This window comes from Pteropus alecto, unplaced genomic scaffold (assembly GCF_000325575.1).
Source record: "Pteropus alecto unplaced genomic scaffold, ASM32557v1 scaffold24, whole genome shotgun sequence".
Classification (NCBI taxonomy): domain Eukaryota; kingdom Metazoa; phylum Chordata; class Mammalia; order Chiroptera; family Pteropodidae; genus Pteropus; species Pteropus alecto.
Window position 1 is genome coordinate 28,003,593 of NW_006439192.1, and position 20,063 is coordinate 28,023,655.

General features: G+C 31.7%; 1 protein-coding gene across 1 annotated transcript in view; it reads left to right on the plus strand.

Annotated features, from left to right (window-relative positions):
• The window catches only part of RB1 (RB transcriptional corepressor 1), a 127,726-nt gene that overhangs the window by 55,298 nt on the left and 52,365 nt on the right, over positions 1-20,063 (plus strand). Inside the window, exons 13-17 of the mRNA XM_006916443.3 lie at positions 2,675-2,791; positions 4,002-4,058; positions 4,143-4,174; positions 4,260-4,336; positions 5,359-5,555. Of these exons, the coding sequence (XP_006916505.1) occupies positions 2,675-2,791; positions 4,002-4,058; positions 4,143-4,174; positions 4,260-4,336; positions 5,359-5,555 (480 nt within the window). The remainder of the gene's footprint in view (positions 1-2,674; positions 2,792-4,001; positions 4,059-4,142; positions 4,175-4,259; positions 4,337-5,358; positions 5,556-20,063) is intronic.

The window sequence follows — 20,063 nt, forward strand, 5'->3', positions numbered from 1 at the left end:
ATTTTAATAATCATCTTGTGATATATTTTAATTATTAAAGTTGATATAGCTCACCTTATATATTACATGTATTAAATTTTTTTGGTAACCATGTCTATCTTATGTTTCTGAAAACATATCTTAATTATTTAGCTAATTCATAACTCTTTGAAAACACAGTTTTTAATTAGGAAATGATACCAAGCTCAAATCTTAGTTTTACTTTTATCGTTCGCTTCTTTGGGGATAACATACATTCCAGTATAACTCTTAATTGAAGATAATTTCTGAGAATATATGAGGTTCTTTTTGGGGGGTAATTGTTTCATTTTTTTAATTAAGGTATACTTGACATGTAACATTATGTTTTAAAAATTCAGTATAATGATTTGATATTTGTATGTATTGCAAAATGATTACCACAATTAGTCTAGTTAACATCTGTTACCATACTTAGATACAATTTTTTTCTCAAGATAGGAACTTTTAGGATCTACACTCTTAGCAACTTTCAAATACACAGCGCAGTATTATTAACTGTAGTTACCATGCTGTATATTATATAGCTCCATGATTTATTAATTTTATAAATGGAAGTTTGTACCTTTGGCTTCCTTCGCCCATTTGCTCACTCCCTGCCTCTGGCAGCCAATTTATTCTCTGTATCTATGAGCTTATTTTTTAGTTTGTTTTTTTTGTTTTTTTTTTTTTTTTTTTTTTAGATTCCGCATATAAGTGAGATTATATGGTGTTTGTCTTTCTCTATTTGACTTATTTCACTTAGCGTAATCCCCTTAAGGTCCACTCATGTTGTTGCAAAGAGAAAATTTCCTTATTTTTTTATGGCTGAATAATCCATTGTGTATGTTTTTTGATTTATTTATTTACCATTGATGGACATTTAGGTTTTTCCATATGTGGCTACTGTAAATAATGCTGTAATAAACATGGCAGTTGCAGCTATCTTTTTGAGTTAGTGTTTTTGCTTTTTTTAGATAAATACCTGGAAGTAGAATTGCTGGATCATATGGTAGCTCTATTTTTAATTTTTTGAAAAACTTCCATACTGTTTTCCATAGCAGTGCACCAGTTTACATTCCCACCAGCAGTACATAGGATTCCCTTTCCTCCACATCCTTATCAACACTTGTTATTTTTTATCTTCTTGATACTAGCCATTCTAATGGGTGTGAGGCGATACCTCACCATGCTTCTGATTTCATTTCCCTGATGATTAGTGATGTTGAACATCATTTCATGTAAATGTTGGCCATCTGTATGTCCTCTTTGGAAAAATGTCTTGTCAGACCTTGTGCTCATTTTTAAACTTGATTTTTTTTGTTTTTTGGAGTTGAGTTGTATGAGTTCTTTATATAGTTGAGATATTAACCCCTTACGAGTATATGATCTACAGATATTTTCTCCCATTGAGTAGGTTGCCTTTTCATTTTATATCCTGCAACTTTACTGAATTTGTTAGTTATAACAGTTTTTTGATAGAATCTTTAGGGTTTTCTATGTATAAAATCATTTCATCTGCAAATAATGGCAGTTTTTCTTTTCCCTTTCCAATTTGTATGCCTTTTATTTCTTTTTATTGCCTAATTGCTCTGGCTAGGACTTTCAATCCTTGTTTTGTTTCTGATCTTGGATGAAAAGCTTTCAGCTTTTCAGCATTGAGTGTGATGTTAGCTGTGGTCTTGTCATGTATGACCTTTATTACGTTAAGGTACATTCCCTCTATACCTGCTCTGTTGAGAGTTATTATCCTAAATGGATGTTGAATTTTGTCAAATGCTTTTTTTGCATCTATTCATGATCATATGATTTTTATCCTTCATTTTGTTAATGTTACGTCGACTGATTTGTGGATATTGAATCATCCTTGCATCCCTGGAATAAATGCCACTTGATCATGATGTATCATTCTTTTAATGTATTGTTAAATGTGGTTTGTTTGCTAATATGTTGTTGATGATATTCGGAGCTACGTTCATCAGGGGTATCGGCCTGTCATGTCCTTTTCTTGTGGCATCCTAGTTTAGTTTTGATAACAGGGTAATGCTGGCCTCACTAAATGGGTTTTGGAAGAGTTCACTTCTCTCCTGTTTTTCAGAAGAGTTTGAAAAGGATTGGCTCTCTCTTTTGAATGTTTGGTAGAATGCACCAGTGAAGTCATCTGGTCCTGGACTTTTGTTTTTTGGGAGGATGTTTTTGATTACTGATTTAATTTTCTTACTAGTGATGGATCTGTTCAGATTTTCTATTTCTTCATGGTTCAGTCTTGGAAGGTTGTATGTTTCTAGGAATTTATCCTTTTCTTCTAGGTCATCCAGTTTGTTGGCATATAATTGCTCGTAGTAATCTCTTATGGTCCTTTGTCTTTCTGTGGTATCAATTGTAATATCCACGAGACTTTGTTTTTGATGGATAGAAGAGCTAACAAATCTATTTTTCCTAACCTTTTTGCAGAAAATATACATAAGTGAGTTTTTCAGTTGTACTTTTTGGTCACTGATATTTGAAAATGAAGTTTTTTATGTTCATCTTTTTTATTTTTAGTAATTGTGTTTGTCTAGTTATTGTGAAAATATTTTCATGATATAAACAATTGAAAGTAAAATCATATAGACAATATGTTAATTTTGATTAAACAAGTATCCTTGACATTGATTTCTGTTTCTCCTTCTTAAAGAACTGCACGGTAAATCCAAAAGAAAGTATCCTGAAGAGAGTAAAGGATATTGGATATATCTTTAAAGAGAAATTTGCTAAAGCTGTGGGACAGGGATGCATAGAAATTGGGTCACAGGTAACTTGAGTTCATTTTGATTACTGAAGCTATATTTGAAATGTATCCAAACTGTACAAGTACTGTTATGGTATTTGTCCAATAGTATAAAATACTGGCAGATACTTATCCTGGCTGCCAATGTATGCTACTGTTTATGGAAAACTTCATGAGATAAAGGTGCTCCATTATAAAAACAAAAAGTAAACATGTTGAAAATTTTAGAAAAATTGTAGAACTTTTAGAAAAATCAAGTAAGAAAAAAATTAAAATCCTAGATGCTATTAAATTTTTCATTGCATATGCTTTGACTTCTACATTTAGGAATATTCATGTATGCATATACTTATATGAATGGGATCATATACATATCATTGATGAATTATATTATTTTAACTATTATTGTTCTTATTTGAGAAAATCTAAAACTAATATATTGGGTAAGAATATGGGCTCTGAATTAGAACCATGTGGTTCTACCATTATAACTAGTCATTTAACTTCTTTGAGATTCAGGTTTTTATATTTTCTCTGCTTTGTTGTGTGTCATTAATGAGGTAATGTATAAAGATATGTTTGAAAACTTTATTCTATTGTATACATTTATTTCAGTGTAGTGAGGTTATATTTTGATGCCGTGATAATTTTAAACAATTGCATTTAAAAGTTTGTTTTGTTTGCATATTAAATTTGTGCTCATATATTGAGATGAAGGAATATTGTTTATTTGCTTGCGTGTGTCTATCTCTGAAATTTGATTATTCTTTGAACTAATGGGCACTAGTTACTTGGTTAAAACTTTTGCTGCTAAGATCAGTTAAATCTGATTTTCGCCTTTGCCTATTTTATAGACAGAGACTCTTTTGTGAATCCTGGACAGCTATCTTGAAAATACATGTCCTAGGTCACAAAAAATATTACATTAGAATGTAAAAATAGTACCAGATACATAATATATCTATATCTCTCTCTATAGATCTCTGTTAAATGATGTCAACTGAAGTGGAATGAAGGAAAACAAATTACTGGACCTCCCCTGTTGATAGTTTATTGGGAATGTTAACCATTATTTTATACCTGAGTCTTCAGTTTTAGACAGGCTAGCTTTTGTGATCTCTTGGTAGCTATATTCCTAAGAAAGTTCTGAAATGTGTTTTTCACAAGAAAACTTTTTAAAATAATTGTGATTTTTCTAAAATAGTGGGATCTAATTATTTTTCTTTATTTGTAGCGATACAAACTTGGAGTTCGATTGTATTACCGAGTAATGGAATCTATGCTTAAATCAGTAAGTTGAAAAGAAAATAATAGAAAACAAATTCAATGCTGACTTTAAAAAGGTTTCAGTTAAACATGTTTTTATCTATTTTAGGAAGAAGAACGATTATCCATTCAAAATTTTAGGTAAATTTTTTATTTTTAGTAAAACTATTTTTTTTATAGAAGTAAATGTTTCAAAAGCATTCCTTTTTTTTTTTTTTTTTTTTAGCAAACTCCTGAATGACAACACCTTTCATATGTCTTTGTTGGCATGTGCCCTTGAAGTTGTAATGGCTACATATAGCAGTAAGTTAAATTTTAGTAAATAAACATTTTAGTTTAATATAAAGTTAAATAAAACTTATCTAAGGTGTGGTGTGGGGTTTTTTTTTGGATGGGGATGGCATTATGGAGAAGAAATACCTATTTTAGATCAGTATATACTGAAGAATATAATTCGTCATAATAAACCATTTTACTGCCTTATTATCTGAATTATTTCAGGTCATCTTGGGAATAGTACTTCACTAGATTCCTATTCTGGGCTATACTGAATCCAGGAGATGTACCTATTAAAACTCCTTCAAAGACTTATGAGACTGTAAAATGCCAAAGAAGTAGGTGCTAAGCAGCAGCATCTGCTGATATGGAATCACTGCTATAGACTCTGATCATGTGACCAAAGATTGGAGCTAGAATCCACCAGATAAACATAAAAGAGGCCACTGATAGTGTTTTTTTAAATATAAATTTAAACATGTATTATTTTGCCAGTAATATTGCAAATATTAAGAAATTGTTTTATTTGCAAAAATCAAAGATTTATCTAAGAATACAAATATATAATAGAAGAGAAGCTTAAATTAGTAAACAAATGTGAAAGACTAAATCCTCATTAATAACCAAAAAATGCATGTTTATAAGAGATACCATTTTCTAACCAAATTAGCAAAATCTTAAAGAAGCCTTCTCTCCCCCCACCAAGGGTTAATGAGACAGTTAAAATGAGTGTGCTAATGCATTGCTGGTTAGATATTTAACCTGTTCCTGATGTAAGGTTGGGGTTATTTAAACCTTTGAAAATTTGATATTAGCTATGAGCCCTCTGTGTAGGAAAGTATGTGCACATAATGTTCAAAATTTTGAAACTTGCTTCCTAGGAATCTGTGGGCTCCAGAATAAAAGATTCTGCTGTAAATAAAAATTTTTGTTTACCCTTTCTACTGTTGTTTTAATTTTTTGTTTGATAAAACCTTCCAACTTAAAAATACACAAATAGTTCAAGGCTTAATGTCTCATACCTGTTACATTTTTTCTTTCATTTTTAGGAAGTACATCTCAGAATCTTGATACTGGAACAGATTTGTCCTTCCCATGGATTCTGAATGTATTTAATTTAAAAGCCTTTGATTTTTACAAAGTGATTGAAAGTTTTATCAAAGCAGAAGCCAACTTGACCAGAGATATGATAAAACATTTAGAACGATGTGAACATCGAATTATGGAATCCCTTGCATGGCTCTCAGTAAGTAAAATAATAAAAGATATTTATTATTAATATAAATAATTAAAGATATTTAAATGAACATGGCTAACAATTATCAGTTAGTGAGAGGTATTAAAATTTACCTCAAGAGCAAATATGTAATTTCATGAATAATGTGATTTCAGTGTATAGTCTTAAGAATCAAGTGGAACATTAAAATGGAGTTTTGTTTGAGCTCCTCGGCAATCTGATAAGAGTAATTTATTTAGTAAAAGCTTTCCTTAAAGCATAGCACTTTAAAACAAAGCTGAATTTTTAAAGAATATATGAGCAATTTCATGTTTGAAAATTTAAATGTCTGCTCTTAAATTCCAATAAAATAAAAGTTTTGAGATTATCCTATTTTAGATGATTTTAAAAGTACAGTTTTTTTAGTTCAATTTAGTTGAATTTTTTTGTCCTATTGTTAAAGATAATCCAAAAATCTACACTATTGTTCAATTATAGTTATTGTTTATAGTGTTATAGATAGGGCAGAAATCATATTTTCTAGGTATCCTATTTATAGCATATTAACTATTGATAAGGCTTTGTTTTAGTAAAGGTGGCACTTTTTATGTAGTGATAATAAAATATTTGTTTGAAATTCTTCTGTTATGCTCTTTAAATCTGCATAGTTGAGTAAAACTTTGTGTATCATCAAGTTTGCAAATTAATATAGAGTTGGTTTCTTTTGAAACTGTGTTGCATACTAAATATGTATTTTTCCATTCATACCCGTATATAGAAATGGCAATGAAACAGTTAAGACTAATACTTTAGAATCCTAATGTGTAAATATAAACTTCATTTTAATTTTTCGATGTTTTAAAAACTTACTGGCTAAGAGATGACTTGTTTCTGTTTTCTTGTATTTCCATATAGACAGAGTGGATAGAAAATTAGAAAAGTAGGGGAAGTTTATAGAAAGACGCTGCATTGCTATTATCGAATTTAGTAACTCCTTTATACAGGAGCTTCCATTTTATAAGAAAAGGAGCAATTAGGAGAAAACTCAGAAGCTGAGGGATTAAAAGAAAGTAGCAAAAATAGATAGATGAAGAAATGAATAAAATAAATAGAGAGTACTTTTCAGAGGCTGATGTGCCCTCTCCTTGTAGAAATTGAAATCTAGACATTTATTGTGTCATCTGAAAATGAATATTCACATTTCTTTTAGAGAATTAATTTCCATCAGTACACCTCTGCTATTTGCCTTGCTTTGGGGTCGACATTGTGAGGATACAGAAAACACATGAACTCTGAAAACTGTAAGGGAAATAGTAGATATTTACTGTTTAAAATTGCTTGTGCTCAAGCCTGTTTAGTACATTTAATAGTGTTCTAGGATTCTAAACAATATTTCTTTATTTTTGAGAATTTTTGAAGAAAAATTGACATGCCCAGAGTCTGGAAAGAATAGATTTTATTAATAATAGGATGCTATGGAGGTCAAAAACCTTTGTCTTTAAAGTCTGTGCCTTTAAAGTCTGAGGGATGATATTATAGATGACTTTAAAGTCTGTGTCTTTAAAGTCTGAGGGATGATATTATAGATGACTTTTACTGTCATGTTTTTAATGTTCAAATTAAAAAAAAAATCAACACATTACTTTTTAAATCATAGAAAGAATAGTGAAGTTAACTCGTGTCACACAAATAGAACACTGTGAATTTTTCCTGTGAGAATAATTGACATTTTAGAATAGGGACATACCATAGATATGTTTGAGCTTTCACAGACTTTAAGTTTTTTTATTTTTTTAAACTGAACTGTGATGTATATACTGAAAAGTATATGTATATCACAAGTTATAGTTCTAGGAAATTTTTGCAAATTGAACACATCCATCCATGTTACCGACACCTAGATCAAGAATCAGTGCAAATTTCATAGTTTTTTGATCCTGTCACAAGAATTTCTCATTAATTGGTAAGATTAATGATTAATAAGAACATAGATTGATAAGAATATATTCATAGTGTTGTACCTAGGGAAACATTAATCAAAGGACTACTTACCCTTCCCAAATAATTTAATGGTAGAATATCTTTGTATTTCTTTGATGTTTGATATTTTTTAATTTTTTAGTTACAGTTGACATTCAATATTATATTAGTTCCAGATATACAGCATAGTGGTTAGACACGTATATATAACTTATGAAGTGATTCCTCTAAGTCTTGCACCCACCTGACACCATATATAGTTATTATATTATTGACTACATTCCCTAAGCTGTACTTTCCAGCCCTGTAACTGTTTTGTAACTGCCAATTAGTACTTCTTAATACCTAGATCTTGTTTACCCAGCTCCCCAAACCCCTGACCATCTCTCAGCCATCAGTTTGTTCTCTGTATCTATGAGTTTGTTTCTGTTTTGTTTGTTTATTTTTTAGATTCCACATATAAATTAAACTGAATGGTATTTGTCTTTCTCTGTTTGACATTTCATTTAGAGTAACACCCTCTAGGTCTACCCATGTTGTCTGAAATGGTAAGACTATTCTTTTTCATGGCTGAATAATATTCCATTGTATATACCACCTCTTTCTATCCATTCATCTTTTCATTGGCACATTTAGTTCATTGACATTTAAAGTAATTATTGATAGGTATGTAGTTGTTGCCATTTTATTAATTATTTTCTGATTGTTTTGTAGTTCTTCTCAGTGCTTTTCTTATTCTCGTGCTCCTTTTGCTTGTATGTCGATGGCTTTCTGTAGCATTTTGTTTGGAAATAAAGAGAAATTTCTTGTATTTATCTTGTAGATTTTGGGTTTATAGATACCTTGTGCTTTATATATATTAAGCTATGTTTATAGCAGTCTATTTTAAGTTGATGGTTGCTTAAGTTCGAACACATTCTAAAATCACTACCATTTTTACTCACCCCCTCTACGTTTATGTTTTTGAAATTTTTAACATTTTTTTGTGTGTGTATCCCTTAATTTATTGTTGTAATTACACCTGATTTTTCTACTTTGTGTCTTTTAACCTTTGTACTAGTTTTACTGTTTATAGATACACTGTTTTTATTCTTTGTTTGCTTTTGTCAGTGAGAATTTTTGATTTTTGGTTGTAAGTTCTTGCTTGTCATCACTTTGAATGTTTTGTGCCAATCTCTCTAGCCTGCAAAATTTTTATTGAGAAATCAAATGACAGTCTTGTGGGAGCTCCCTTGTAGGCAACTAACTGCTTTTCTCTTGCACTTTTAAGATTCTCTTTGTCTTTTACCTTTGGCATTTTAATTATGATGTTATTATCCTATCTACTGTATTTTATATATATTTTATCACTGGAAGTTTGATTTGAGTCTTTTTTATTTCTTTCCTATCTCTCTTTGACATGTTTGTGTTTTTCTTTACCTTCTCGAACAGATGGAGTATAGTTAATAATAACTCTTAAAATCTCTGTCTACTAATTCTAACATCTGTGTCTTTTTAGATGTGTTTCTGTTGACTGATATTTCTCTTTTTTAAGGGTCATATTTTTTATGCTTTTTTTCTTCCTGCTTTATAATTTTTTTGTTTGATGCCAGATATTGTGAATTTTACCTTACTAGTTCCTGGATATTTTCATACTCCTTTCACTATTATTGAGCTGTGTTTTGGCACACAATTTAGTTACTTGGAAACAGTGTTGTTTTTAGAGAAAGCCAGAGCAGTCTTTAATTGGTGACTAATTTTTCCCCACTTATTGAAGTAATGCTCTTCTGATAACTCTTCCTTATGTCCCATATATCACAAGGTTTTTCCACTCTGATTGGTGGAAATCAGAATTCTTCCTGGCCCAGTGTCAGCTCCTAGAATGGTTCTGCTTCTTCCAATGGTTCTTTCCTTGGCTTTGGGTAGTTTCCTCACATGAATGCACTGATCATACTCAGCTGAAGACTTGAGAGTCACTACCTGCCGACCCCTATCTCTGTCTTTGCAGCTCTCTCCTTTCTGTGTAACTCTTTTCTCTCTGGTAGTCTGTCCATCTGTTTTTAGCTTCCTTGGCTTCCTATAATTTTCAACTCTGTGTCTTCAACCAAGGAGACCATTAGGCTCTAATTCAGTTTCTCTTCCCTTGTAGCTTGAGAACTCTCTTCAGGTAGTAAGCTGAGGCAGCAGTGGGGTTCTGCCCCACTACTTGTTTTCTTTCTCTCAGGGATTACTGTCCTCTGCTGTCTATTGTTCATTGTCTAAAAACTATTGATACATTTATGGTGTTTGATTTTGTAGTTATTTAGTCTCTGTTCTTTCATCGTGTTTGGAAGAGTTATGCATAGTATTTAGCGATTCATAAAGTATTTTTAAATATATGTATATTTAAAGAATATTTAGGGTCGTGTATTAAATGCATCCTATCTTCTGATTAATACTGTTTCAAAGAGGGCTACTTATTATATGGAAAGCTTAGAAGTACTAGTTACTATTTCCTTGTATTAAATTTTAATGAGTCATAAGAAAGTTGAGTCTCCTTTACATGTTGTCCAATGTAGCTGACTCATTAAATTGGATTCTGTGATACTATTTTTATGTAGTCACCAAACATTACCAGGTTTCTTCATTCAATTACACAGATATTTGGCCAAAGCTCTTTTATTTCTTTTTTTGATATTTTTTTCAAATTTTAAATGAAGGCCTGTTTTATACATCAGTACAGTTGTAATGAATAGCTTTTTTGACAGGCCTATAAACAATTTTTTAAACTTCTTTGGTGTTCTTTTGAAATGTCAAACTTGACAGGAAGTGAACACAAAAGAGAGAAAAGCCTGTGGCTTTGAAAAAGCCCCAAAGGATATCTGTTGTGTATTTGTAGGGTGAATCATTAACCTCTGGTGCACTTTGCACAAAAGTTTTAGTATTTACCATTAGACATTGTTTTTTTAAAAAATGTTTCATTTTACTAAGAGCTGTGTCTCAGGAAGGTGAGTGAATTGTAAGGTGATGATTAAGCCATATTTATTTTTAAAAAATATGCATATGTACAATGAATATGATGCCATGTTATATTTACACAGCAGCCATGCTTCTATAATGAAAAATGTTTTATGTTGGTTTTTAAAAACCTCTTCATGAGTTATTTAAAACAACCATATATTTACTTTATGCCAGCAAAAGGAAACATTTTATATTAATTTTTAAAATCTGATTTCTTCAGAAAATATACTTAAGGCTTTATCTTTTACTCTGACCAATGTGTACCTAATTTCTTGCCCTTAACTCCCACAGCTAACTAGTAGCTTCTCAAGTAATTTAGGAGATTTGACTTCATCATTCCAAACTGAAATTACTTTATTTTGTTCTAAATACAACTTTGCTTCCCAGTATCTATATTTTTACATTACTTTTTAAGTCATTTAGGCTTGAATACAGAGCATTCTTTTTCTCTATAGTTAGGTACAGACTTGTAATTAAAAATAGAAAACAAAACAAAACTTTACCTTTTCTTTTAAATTTATTTTATTATTATTTTAAAAATCTATTTTCATTTACATTTCCCTAGATCAGATCATTGCCTTCTTACGTTTAACCTACTATCATGGGCTCCTGTTTGGTCTCCCAGCTTTGACACTATTCTGCATTTTATACTTCGGTGCCAAGTTAGTCTTTCTAAATGCTTGTTCATGCCATGCTTTTTTTTTTTTTATAAGAACCTATAATAGCTCCTCATTGCCATTCAGAAAAATTCAGCTTCTCTACTCTAGTTGTGATAATCTGGTGCTGTCTTACCTTTCTAGTCTTCCTTCCACTATTCCTCAAACACTTAGTATAGCCAGAGAGCAAACCACCTTATCCAGTGACAGATAGCATGGCCTAATATGGGACATGGAATCAGAAGACCTGGCTTTAGTCCTAGCTCTTCTATGTACAAAGTTAATGTCTTTATGGCTTAGTTTCTTGCTTTGTAAATTGAGACTGACCAAAAGATTTGGGCCCTTTTAGGTCAAGTATTTGATATTTCTCCAAAAATATTTAAATGTTAAGAATTACTTGCCACTACTGAATGTGAACATGTATTGCTTTGGATTGCTTCATGATTTATAAAATGTTGGAGAAAAATTATTTTTCAGAAAGGTAACATAAAAGTCTCATTACCCTAGTCTCCTTTAGCTAAGTTCTTTCCAGTTCTCCTTGGACATACCTGATATTCTGTATATCAGATATTTTTAAGGTATTGTACTTGCTCCTGTGAGGTTCATAAAGATGTGGAAAATAGCCCCTAGCCTTGAAGGAGCTTGAAACATAGTAGAAAAGTAAATCACTGTGATACACTATGAGTCAATGGAGAGTCAGTGGAGGGAGGAATGGTCAAATATGGGTGAAAAAAGACTTGCACAGGTGTGGAAATGTAGAAAGACACAGAATTAGTAAAGCCTGGAATGTGACATATTGGAGGAAAAATATGGTCCAGCATTTGCAATGGTAGATGTATAATTTAAAACTTATTTAGTCTTAAAAGTTATAGAGTTCTTAACCTTGTTAAAAATGGAAAGCTATCTCTGTTGGTAAATGAAATATTGTACAAAAGTTAATGTAACAGATAACTCTGTGCACTAATTAAATAAATTTTTTGAGGGAAATCTTGAAAGAGAATGCACTTCCTTGTCTTCTTTGACAGAGGATATTTAATTTTACTTTTTCCATTTGAGCTAGGGACATCATTGTAAACATTATATATTATTGTGGACTGGACTTCCATTTGCCCCTGGAGAATATTGTGCTGTATAGCTAGTGTTTTAGTTTTTATTGCCTTTCCTCTCTCTTTTCCTGTGAGTTATCCTCGGTGTTTCAGGTTTTACCAGTCCACAACACCTGTTCTAAGTTGCTCTCCTAAGCTGATTTAATCAACATGCACTATTGTAAATGCTCTTTGTCCTTTAAGGTTTTAGGCACGACTAGCTTGACAAAGTTCTTTTCTTCCAGGTTGAGGGTTATTTTTTTAGAAGTGCTTTTCATACTTTAATGTCCATAAGAATCATCTGGAGATCTTGTTAAAATACAGATTTTTATCTAGTAAGTCTAAGGCAGGGCTTGAGATTCAGCATTTCTAACAAGCTCCCAGGTGATTCTGATGTTGTTAGCCTGTGGGCCACTCTTTAGAGTAGCCAGATGCTAGATGACTGTAAAGCCCTTACATTACAGGGCTTTCTTATGAAATACTCTGTTGATTCTTTATACTAACTCTGCAGTGTAGATGTAGGCATGTTAGTTTTCTGTATATGAGGAAAGAGAAACACAGAATATCTATAAAGTGCTCCTTTCATTGTACCACATTATTTCTGTTAAATCATTCACACTGTTTTTATTACCACTATAATATATATGCTACCATATAGAACAGTATAAAAGGCAGCACTATAAATAGAAATTTAATTTTATTCTAAGTGAAAATATAATGTATGTATTTTTTATCTTGAATAAAAAGGTAGATATTTTGCTTAGGGGCTAGTTAGTAATAGGAAGGGGAAAAGGTAGCATTTGTTAATCATCTCCTTTTTTCAGTGGGCTATTACTATTGGTACAATGTATTCCTCAGGAAGAAAAAAATTAGAAGAAGATGTTACAAAAAAGAATGAACTTTATTCTAAAAGGAAGTACTATTGTGTATATATAAGTTTCATTCATGCAGCTCTCAGAAGTGAGATTTTAACATAAGTATTTTTAGAATCCATAATAATGTAGGGTTGATAAAATTAGGTATTTGGATTATCCTTCAAGGAGATTGAAGGGAAGGATGAAAATGAGGTGAAATGGAAAACTAGGTCTGTTTTCATAAACTGAAATGTTAAAACTGAGTTTTCTCTGTTTTTAATGAAAGATGCCAGGTATGTATAAAGTTTTCCATAAGAATTAAAAATGGTAAAGCCTGAAAAGCAAAAATAAAAGAAGACAATATCTTAGAAATATTTGATAGTGACCCCTAAATTATCTCACTAATTTAGAGAGAATTTAAAAATAGATATGCAGAAAAAGTACAAACTATTAAAATAAGGATAAGTTAGTTCACAGAAATAATTATCCACTGAAATGTGATAAATGATTGCTTTAAAGATCTAAGAATATAAGCTCAATAAAGTAACTCTTGATAATTGTTAAGAATTAATGAAGCATTAGTGGTTTTTAAATGTGGCTCCTCATGTTAAAGAACAGAAAACCGAAAAATACTGAGATAACTTATAAATTAATACAAGTCTTGTATTAAATACTTACATGAGGTTAAATTCTTGATCTAGATTTGTTTATGGTTTTAAACAAAATCTTACCATGTCTAAACCTTTGCTCCAGCTCCTCCTTGTCTTGAACCCCAGGTTTGATCCCTCAGTCTTTCTTTTCACTAAGCATTTACCTCCTTTAATCTTCAGAATAGTGACATGCGAGAAATTGCTAGAGTTCACTGTGGACTTGTCCATTCATGTCCCTTTCCCCCACCGCCCATACTATACATTCTCCTTGTTTGTGAATCGGTACAGGGACTAGAGAAATTCAGGGATGTAAAAAAAAAAAAAAATCCAACAATTAGGAAATTCCCTTAGGTAGCTCATAGAAACTTGCTTTAGGAAGCAATGTTTGTAAAAGCTGTCTCTGGTGTGTATTGGAATCATTCTTGGTCATCATACAGACCTGCAGCAAAATGACCCTTGATTATGTGTATGACATTTCAGTGTAGGAATCATAATAGGTAATATTTTTTGCATGTGTGCTGTTATAGGCACTGTTAAAAGTGCTGAGATGAGATGTGCTAACTTATTTATTTTGCACAACCCTGTGAAATAGATGCTATCGTTATCACTGTTTAACAAATGAAGAAACCAAGGCACCAAGAAATTGAGAAAGTTTTCATTGTCCACAAAGCTAAGTTGATGGCAGAGCCAGAATTTTAACTCAGGCTGTATGGTTCTAGAGATGGCTCTTAACCTCTGTGCTGCCTCTTGGTAGTTATTAGTTGACTGTTGGGTATATGCACTGTTGTGATTAGTTTCTTTATTTATTTGTTTTCTCTGTGTTTATATCTCTCTCTTTGTGTCACTATGCTACAGGTGAAGGTGCCTGGGCTTTGGAGTCACCAGGTCTCATTTAATCTTCACAGAAATAAATTGCTATCTCTATTTTACAGATAAGGAAAGCTGAGGTTTAGAGATGTCACGTAACTTTTTTTAGTGTGATTTTGAGGGAGTTATTGTCTCTGTAGCTCAGGTTTCCTTAAGCTTCTCTAAAATGGGGATAATAATACTTACCTTTCAGAGTTATTGTGAAGAATAGATGAACGTTCATGAGAATGGTATATTTTAGAAATATCACAATTGGTAATGCCCTATCCTTTACTATACAGAGATTTCTTAAGAACAGAGAACTAGGAATACAGTTAAACACTATTGGATCTGTTTGCCCTGGCTTGCTTTAAGTATGTAGAATTTCTCTCTTTTCCTGAGATTCCCCCTTCCCCTCATTGCCTTCTCAAAAGGGAAAAAGTTTGGGGAATAAAAGATGTCACTGAACTCCAGCATTGTTAAATGTGGGCAGTGTTCAGTGTTACACTGCAGTTGGAATTTGTTATATTTCTTTAGTTATGAATCATGTCAGTAATTACCCTCAGGACAGTGTTAGTTCATTATTCAAGTACAAGCAAGAAGGGAGAAAGCAGTTGCAGAAGAATAGCTCAGAAATATCCTCTGTTCTTTACCTGGGTATGGGAGCACTTAGACTCTTGTTCAGAGGGTATTCTACAAGGTCATGATGTTAGAAAATTACTTGAATATAGTCTTAGAATTTTCAATCTCTAAACTTGTAGTCATATCTTAACTGTAATAGTGAGGAAGGGCTCTAGAACCTGGGTGTGCAAGAAACAAAGAGCTGAAGTATCTCATGAGGTATCTATTCTAATTAATATAGTTTCTAAATTTTCTAGCATAAGAGTCTATTATTAATTAGTGAGTTTAGTATAATTTTAGAACCAGCTAAGGGCAATTGTTCTTAAATCATCTAAGTTCATTTACCTTTAATTATAAAATAAAACCAACTTTTTGACATTTTTTCCGCATATTTATGGCTTGTTTTTAAAACTCTAAACTGTCTGTCACAGCCTAGTTTTTAAATGCATATTAGTAGCCTTTGCATATGTAGTTTTATCAATTTATTTATTGGTTCTTAGTATTTTCTTTTAGTGTCAGAAATAGCCAAATATCAAGAGTATTTTTGGTGTCTTCCGGTAAGTGCTAGATTTAGAACATAAGGAAATAAAGAATAGGAAACAGCTGGATTTGTTTCTTACTCTTTCAAAAAACCTTTTCTATTCTTGCTAAATTTCAGTGTCTCTTGCCTCCAGTAAATATAACAATTTCTCTTTAAGATTTTGATTATACTCTTTAAGAATTCTTCAAAGACTAACAATATCTAGCTTGCTATCTTTTGTTTAAGTTCATTTCCTTTTATAGAGTTTAATATCTGATCATTATACTTTTGCCATGTTTTAAAATAATTTTACTGTCTAAAAGTTTTCATTTATGTATTAAGTAATACTGGTTTTTATAGCTTAAGTTTTATCACTTCAGTTTTTTTCTTTTAAATATTAAAATGAGAAAGGTGGACAAGTAAAATGACTGATCTGTTACTAATATTTCAGTCATAAAACTGAACTTAGGGTTCCCTAATCCAATACCAAATTCTTGAAAATATAAATTTGTTCTTGAAAATACACATGTTTGCATTATCTCTGTTATAGGCATATTGGACACTTTTAATACTATGTGCTTTTTCTAACTCATATTTAAACAGGGTCTTCTGCAAGTAGACATTTCTACAATTCAGTTTTAAATGAAAAATAAATGGCCTTGGTGGATGAAGATGGGTAAAAATTGCCATGACAATGCAAAAATGATATCTGCGACCTTTGTAATTATTTCTCTAGGAACAACGCTATAATCTTTTGTAGAGAAACTATTTATACATGTCCTTTTCGGTTTTTTAATACATGTCCTTATTTTTTTCCTTCTCTTAACTAGCTAGGATTATATCAGCTTATATCTTTTTCAGTCTAAAGAAGTCATATGGGACCATGACAGTTTGGCAGTTTTGGCCAACAATTTTGAAACCAGTTATTTTGGCCATCGGCAGAAATTTCATGTGTGGCGTGTAGGCCAAAAGGTGTAATTTTTTAGTTCTGTGTCTTAAATAATATTTGTTTTTGTTTAAATAAACTGCTTCTGCTTCATCAAGGACTATACATAAAATTCTTTTCCCTGAAAAGCCTAAATTATAGTCCAGTGCGAATGTTTTACCCTCATATAATTAAAGTTCTTTATTTTAAAATAAAGAATTGTAATAAAGTGATTCATAGGTTTTTATGCCCCATTAAAATATGAGTTAACAATTAATAATTGGTTAAATAGTTAGAAATTTATCATTTTTTAAAGAAAATTAACTTGAAGGTTATGTTTATAATATAAGGATTTGCTTTGATGAAAAAGCCCTTGGCGTGTTCTTTGCTATTTATTTATTTTTAATTTAAGTATAGTTGGTATACAGTCTTAAATTGGTTATATTAGTTTCAGGTGATTTGACATTTTTATACTTTACAATTGTGATCACCCATTAATTATAGTAATCATCTGTCACTGTGTAAACATATCACAATATTATTGACTATATTCCTCTTCTTCTTTTCACTCATTTCCCCACCCCTTCCCTTCTGGTAACCATCCCTTTGGTCTCTATTTCTGTGAGTCTGTTTTTTTTTTTGTTTTTTTTGTTTTTAATTTTATTTTTTTTTAGATTCCACATTTAAGTGAAAACATACAGTATTTATCTTTTTCTGCCTAATTTTACTTAGCATAATACCCTCTAGATTCATTCATATTGCAAATGACAAGATTTTATTGCTGTGTAATATTCCATTGTATTTGTGTACCCCATCTTCATTATTTGTTCATCTATCGATGGACACCTAGATTGCTTCCATATTTTGGCTATTGTAAATAATGCTGCAATGAACATAGGGGTGTATATATCTTTTCGAATTAGTGTTTTCATTTTCTTTGGGTAAATACCCAGAAGTGTAATCACTGGGTCATCTGGTATATCTACTTTTAGTTTTTTGAGGAACCTCCATACTGTTTTCCATAGGGGCTGCACCAGTTTTCAGTCTCACCAACAGTGCACAAGGGTTTTCACATCCTCGCCAATACGTATTATTTTTTTAACATCAGTAAAAAGGTTTATGTGGTATAACTTTCTTGTGTAACTTAGACTGTGCAGTTGCTTTTAAAAATGAGAATATTTGTGGTTCAAAATAGCAAACTGACCACATACCTTTACCTCCTTTCTTCCCCAAACTCTAGAGAAGTGTCAGAAAATAAAAGAAAAAAACAACAGAAAAAACCCCAAAAATAAATGCATGGAGGTATATTTCAGCAGTACTGAGACTCTGAAGTAGAAAAACTGTGGAGGGAAGTTGAGGGATTGATTCAACTTTGAGAATAAAAAGTAAATGAGTGGTGTATTGATGGATACAACAAAACAAGAGAAAACTGCAGCTCTGAATCCACGCAGGAAAGGGCTCTGGCAGAAGTGGGAGTCTTACTCTGCAAGGCAAAGTAGCAGGTACAGAGAGCTGGCCAATAACCAGAAGAGTTTTCTCAAGTGCTGTCTGCCGTCACAGACTTTAGCATGCATCAGAAACACTTGGAGGGCTTGTTAAAACACATTAAAAATCTCTGGGCCCAACTCTAAAGTTTCCAGAATCCTAGAATTTGTATTTCTGACATGTTCCTGCTTATGCTAATACTACTAGTCTGGCACCTATCTTTTGACAACCACAATTTGAGAACAATTGGTCCATGAAACACGTGGAGCAGTTCCCCACCTAACGTCATGCCAGCCTATAAGAATCAGGAAAACGTGTCTACTTTTATAGTAATGAATTAGAAAAAGACATCCCCTGGACACAGCCACTCTAAGCTTGGTAGGTAGTTTAGGCTGAAGCTTTGTGCTTTTGTGCAATGCACAAACTATACAAATAGATGCTTGGTCCCACCCCAACTTTTGTGTATGTATACATACAGAGCTATAACTTCCTACTGGTGCCTGTAAGAGAAGCAGAACAGAAACTGAGGTAAATCTAAACTTCCATCACAGACTTGAAGAAAAGAAATAGGAGGAGAGATGATTCTGCCTAAGAGGAAAATCTGACAAACTACTGTGCTGCTAGATTTTATTGCCCTCATTTTGGTGTTTTGGGGCACCTCAGTTCAAAACCTATCTATTAATCCCCAAATGAAAGACCAGAGAAAATAGAGGAGAAAAAATAATACTTTAAAAAAGTAACAGAAGAAAAATTTCCAAAGCTGACGAAAGCCAAAAGGCTTCAAGTGGAAAAGACCCATAAATATAGTACCAAGCAAGATGGATGAATGTAGATATATGTTGGTGAAAATTCAGAATTCTAAAGGAAATGAGAAAATTTTAAAAACTTCTAGAAAGAAGTAGTAAGTTGTTTACAGGGTAATAAGATCCAGATCAGCATCACAGTTCTTAACTAGAATCCTATTTCTGAATGACACTGTCAAACATGAGGGTAAAATGAAACAGTTTTCAGACATGCAAGAACTCAGAAAGTTGATCTCTTGACTATTCTTTTCAAAATAAAGTTACTAGAGAATGTGATTTACCAAAATGAGAAAGAAATCTATGAAAGCAGAAATCACAGAATTTAAGAAAGAGTGAAACAGGAATACAGAGAGAAAAAGAATGGAAAAAAAATCCTAGGATTCAGCAGGCCTAGAAGATAGTTGCTCCAAAGAGCTCCTAGAGAAGTTAGATAGTTATATAAAAAATTTCTTCAAGAACAAAGTATTTTTGTTAAAAAAAAAAAAAAAAAACAATGTATAACCTCATTTAAATGTTGGAGATTCAACAGATATGGTTTAAAGTTGACAAATCAGTAATAAGAATTATGGTGATAACTGCAAGAATTGAATTCTTGTATCAGAGTAGTATTGATAAAATGAAAATTTGCCTTTTTTTCTTGGGCTTTCGAAGAATTAAATGAATCATAGATTCGATGAAACAAAAGGTGATCTTTAGTTTTTTTACATTTTCTTGTGTAGTTATAGAACATTTATTAGAACTATATTGATAAATATCCAGAGTAGATAGTACATAAGTAGGTAGATGTTATTAAAAATTAATCTTCTGTATGGCAGGCAAATAATATATAATTTGTTCTTAACTCTACACCCCTTCCTTCCAATCTCTACTTCCTCTTTTTCAATCCTAAATGTTAGATGCTATAGAGAGTACAAAGAAGTACAAAACATAGTCCCTTGCTTCAAGGAGTCTGAGTGTCTGGTTAGGAAGATAAGACATAGTCCATGTCAAAAGATAACTAATGAAGGCAGTAAATAAATACAAAATAAGTGATACAGAATATAAACATTGTCAAAGATTTTGTTTAGGAGTTGAACTGAGCCTTGTAGAATGAAAAGGATATTATCAGAGAAGAGAAGAGTGACCTTTATTTTC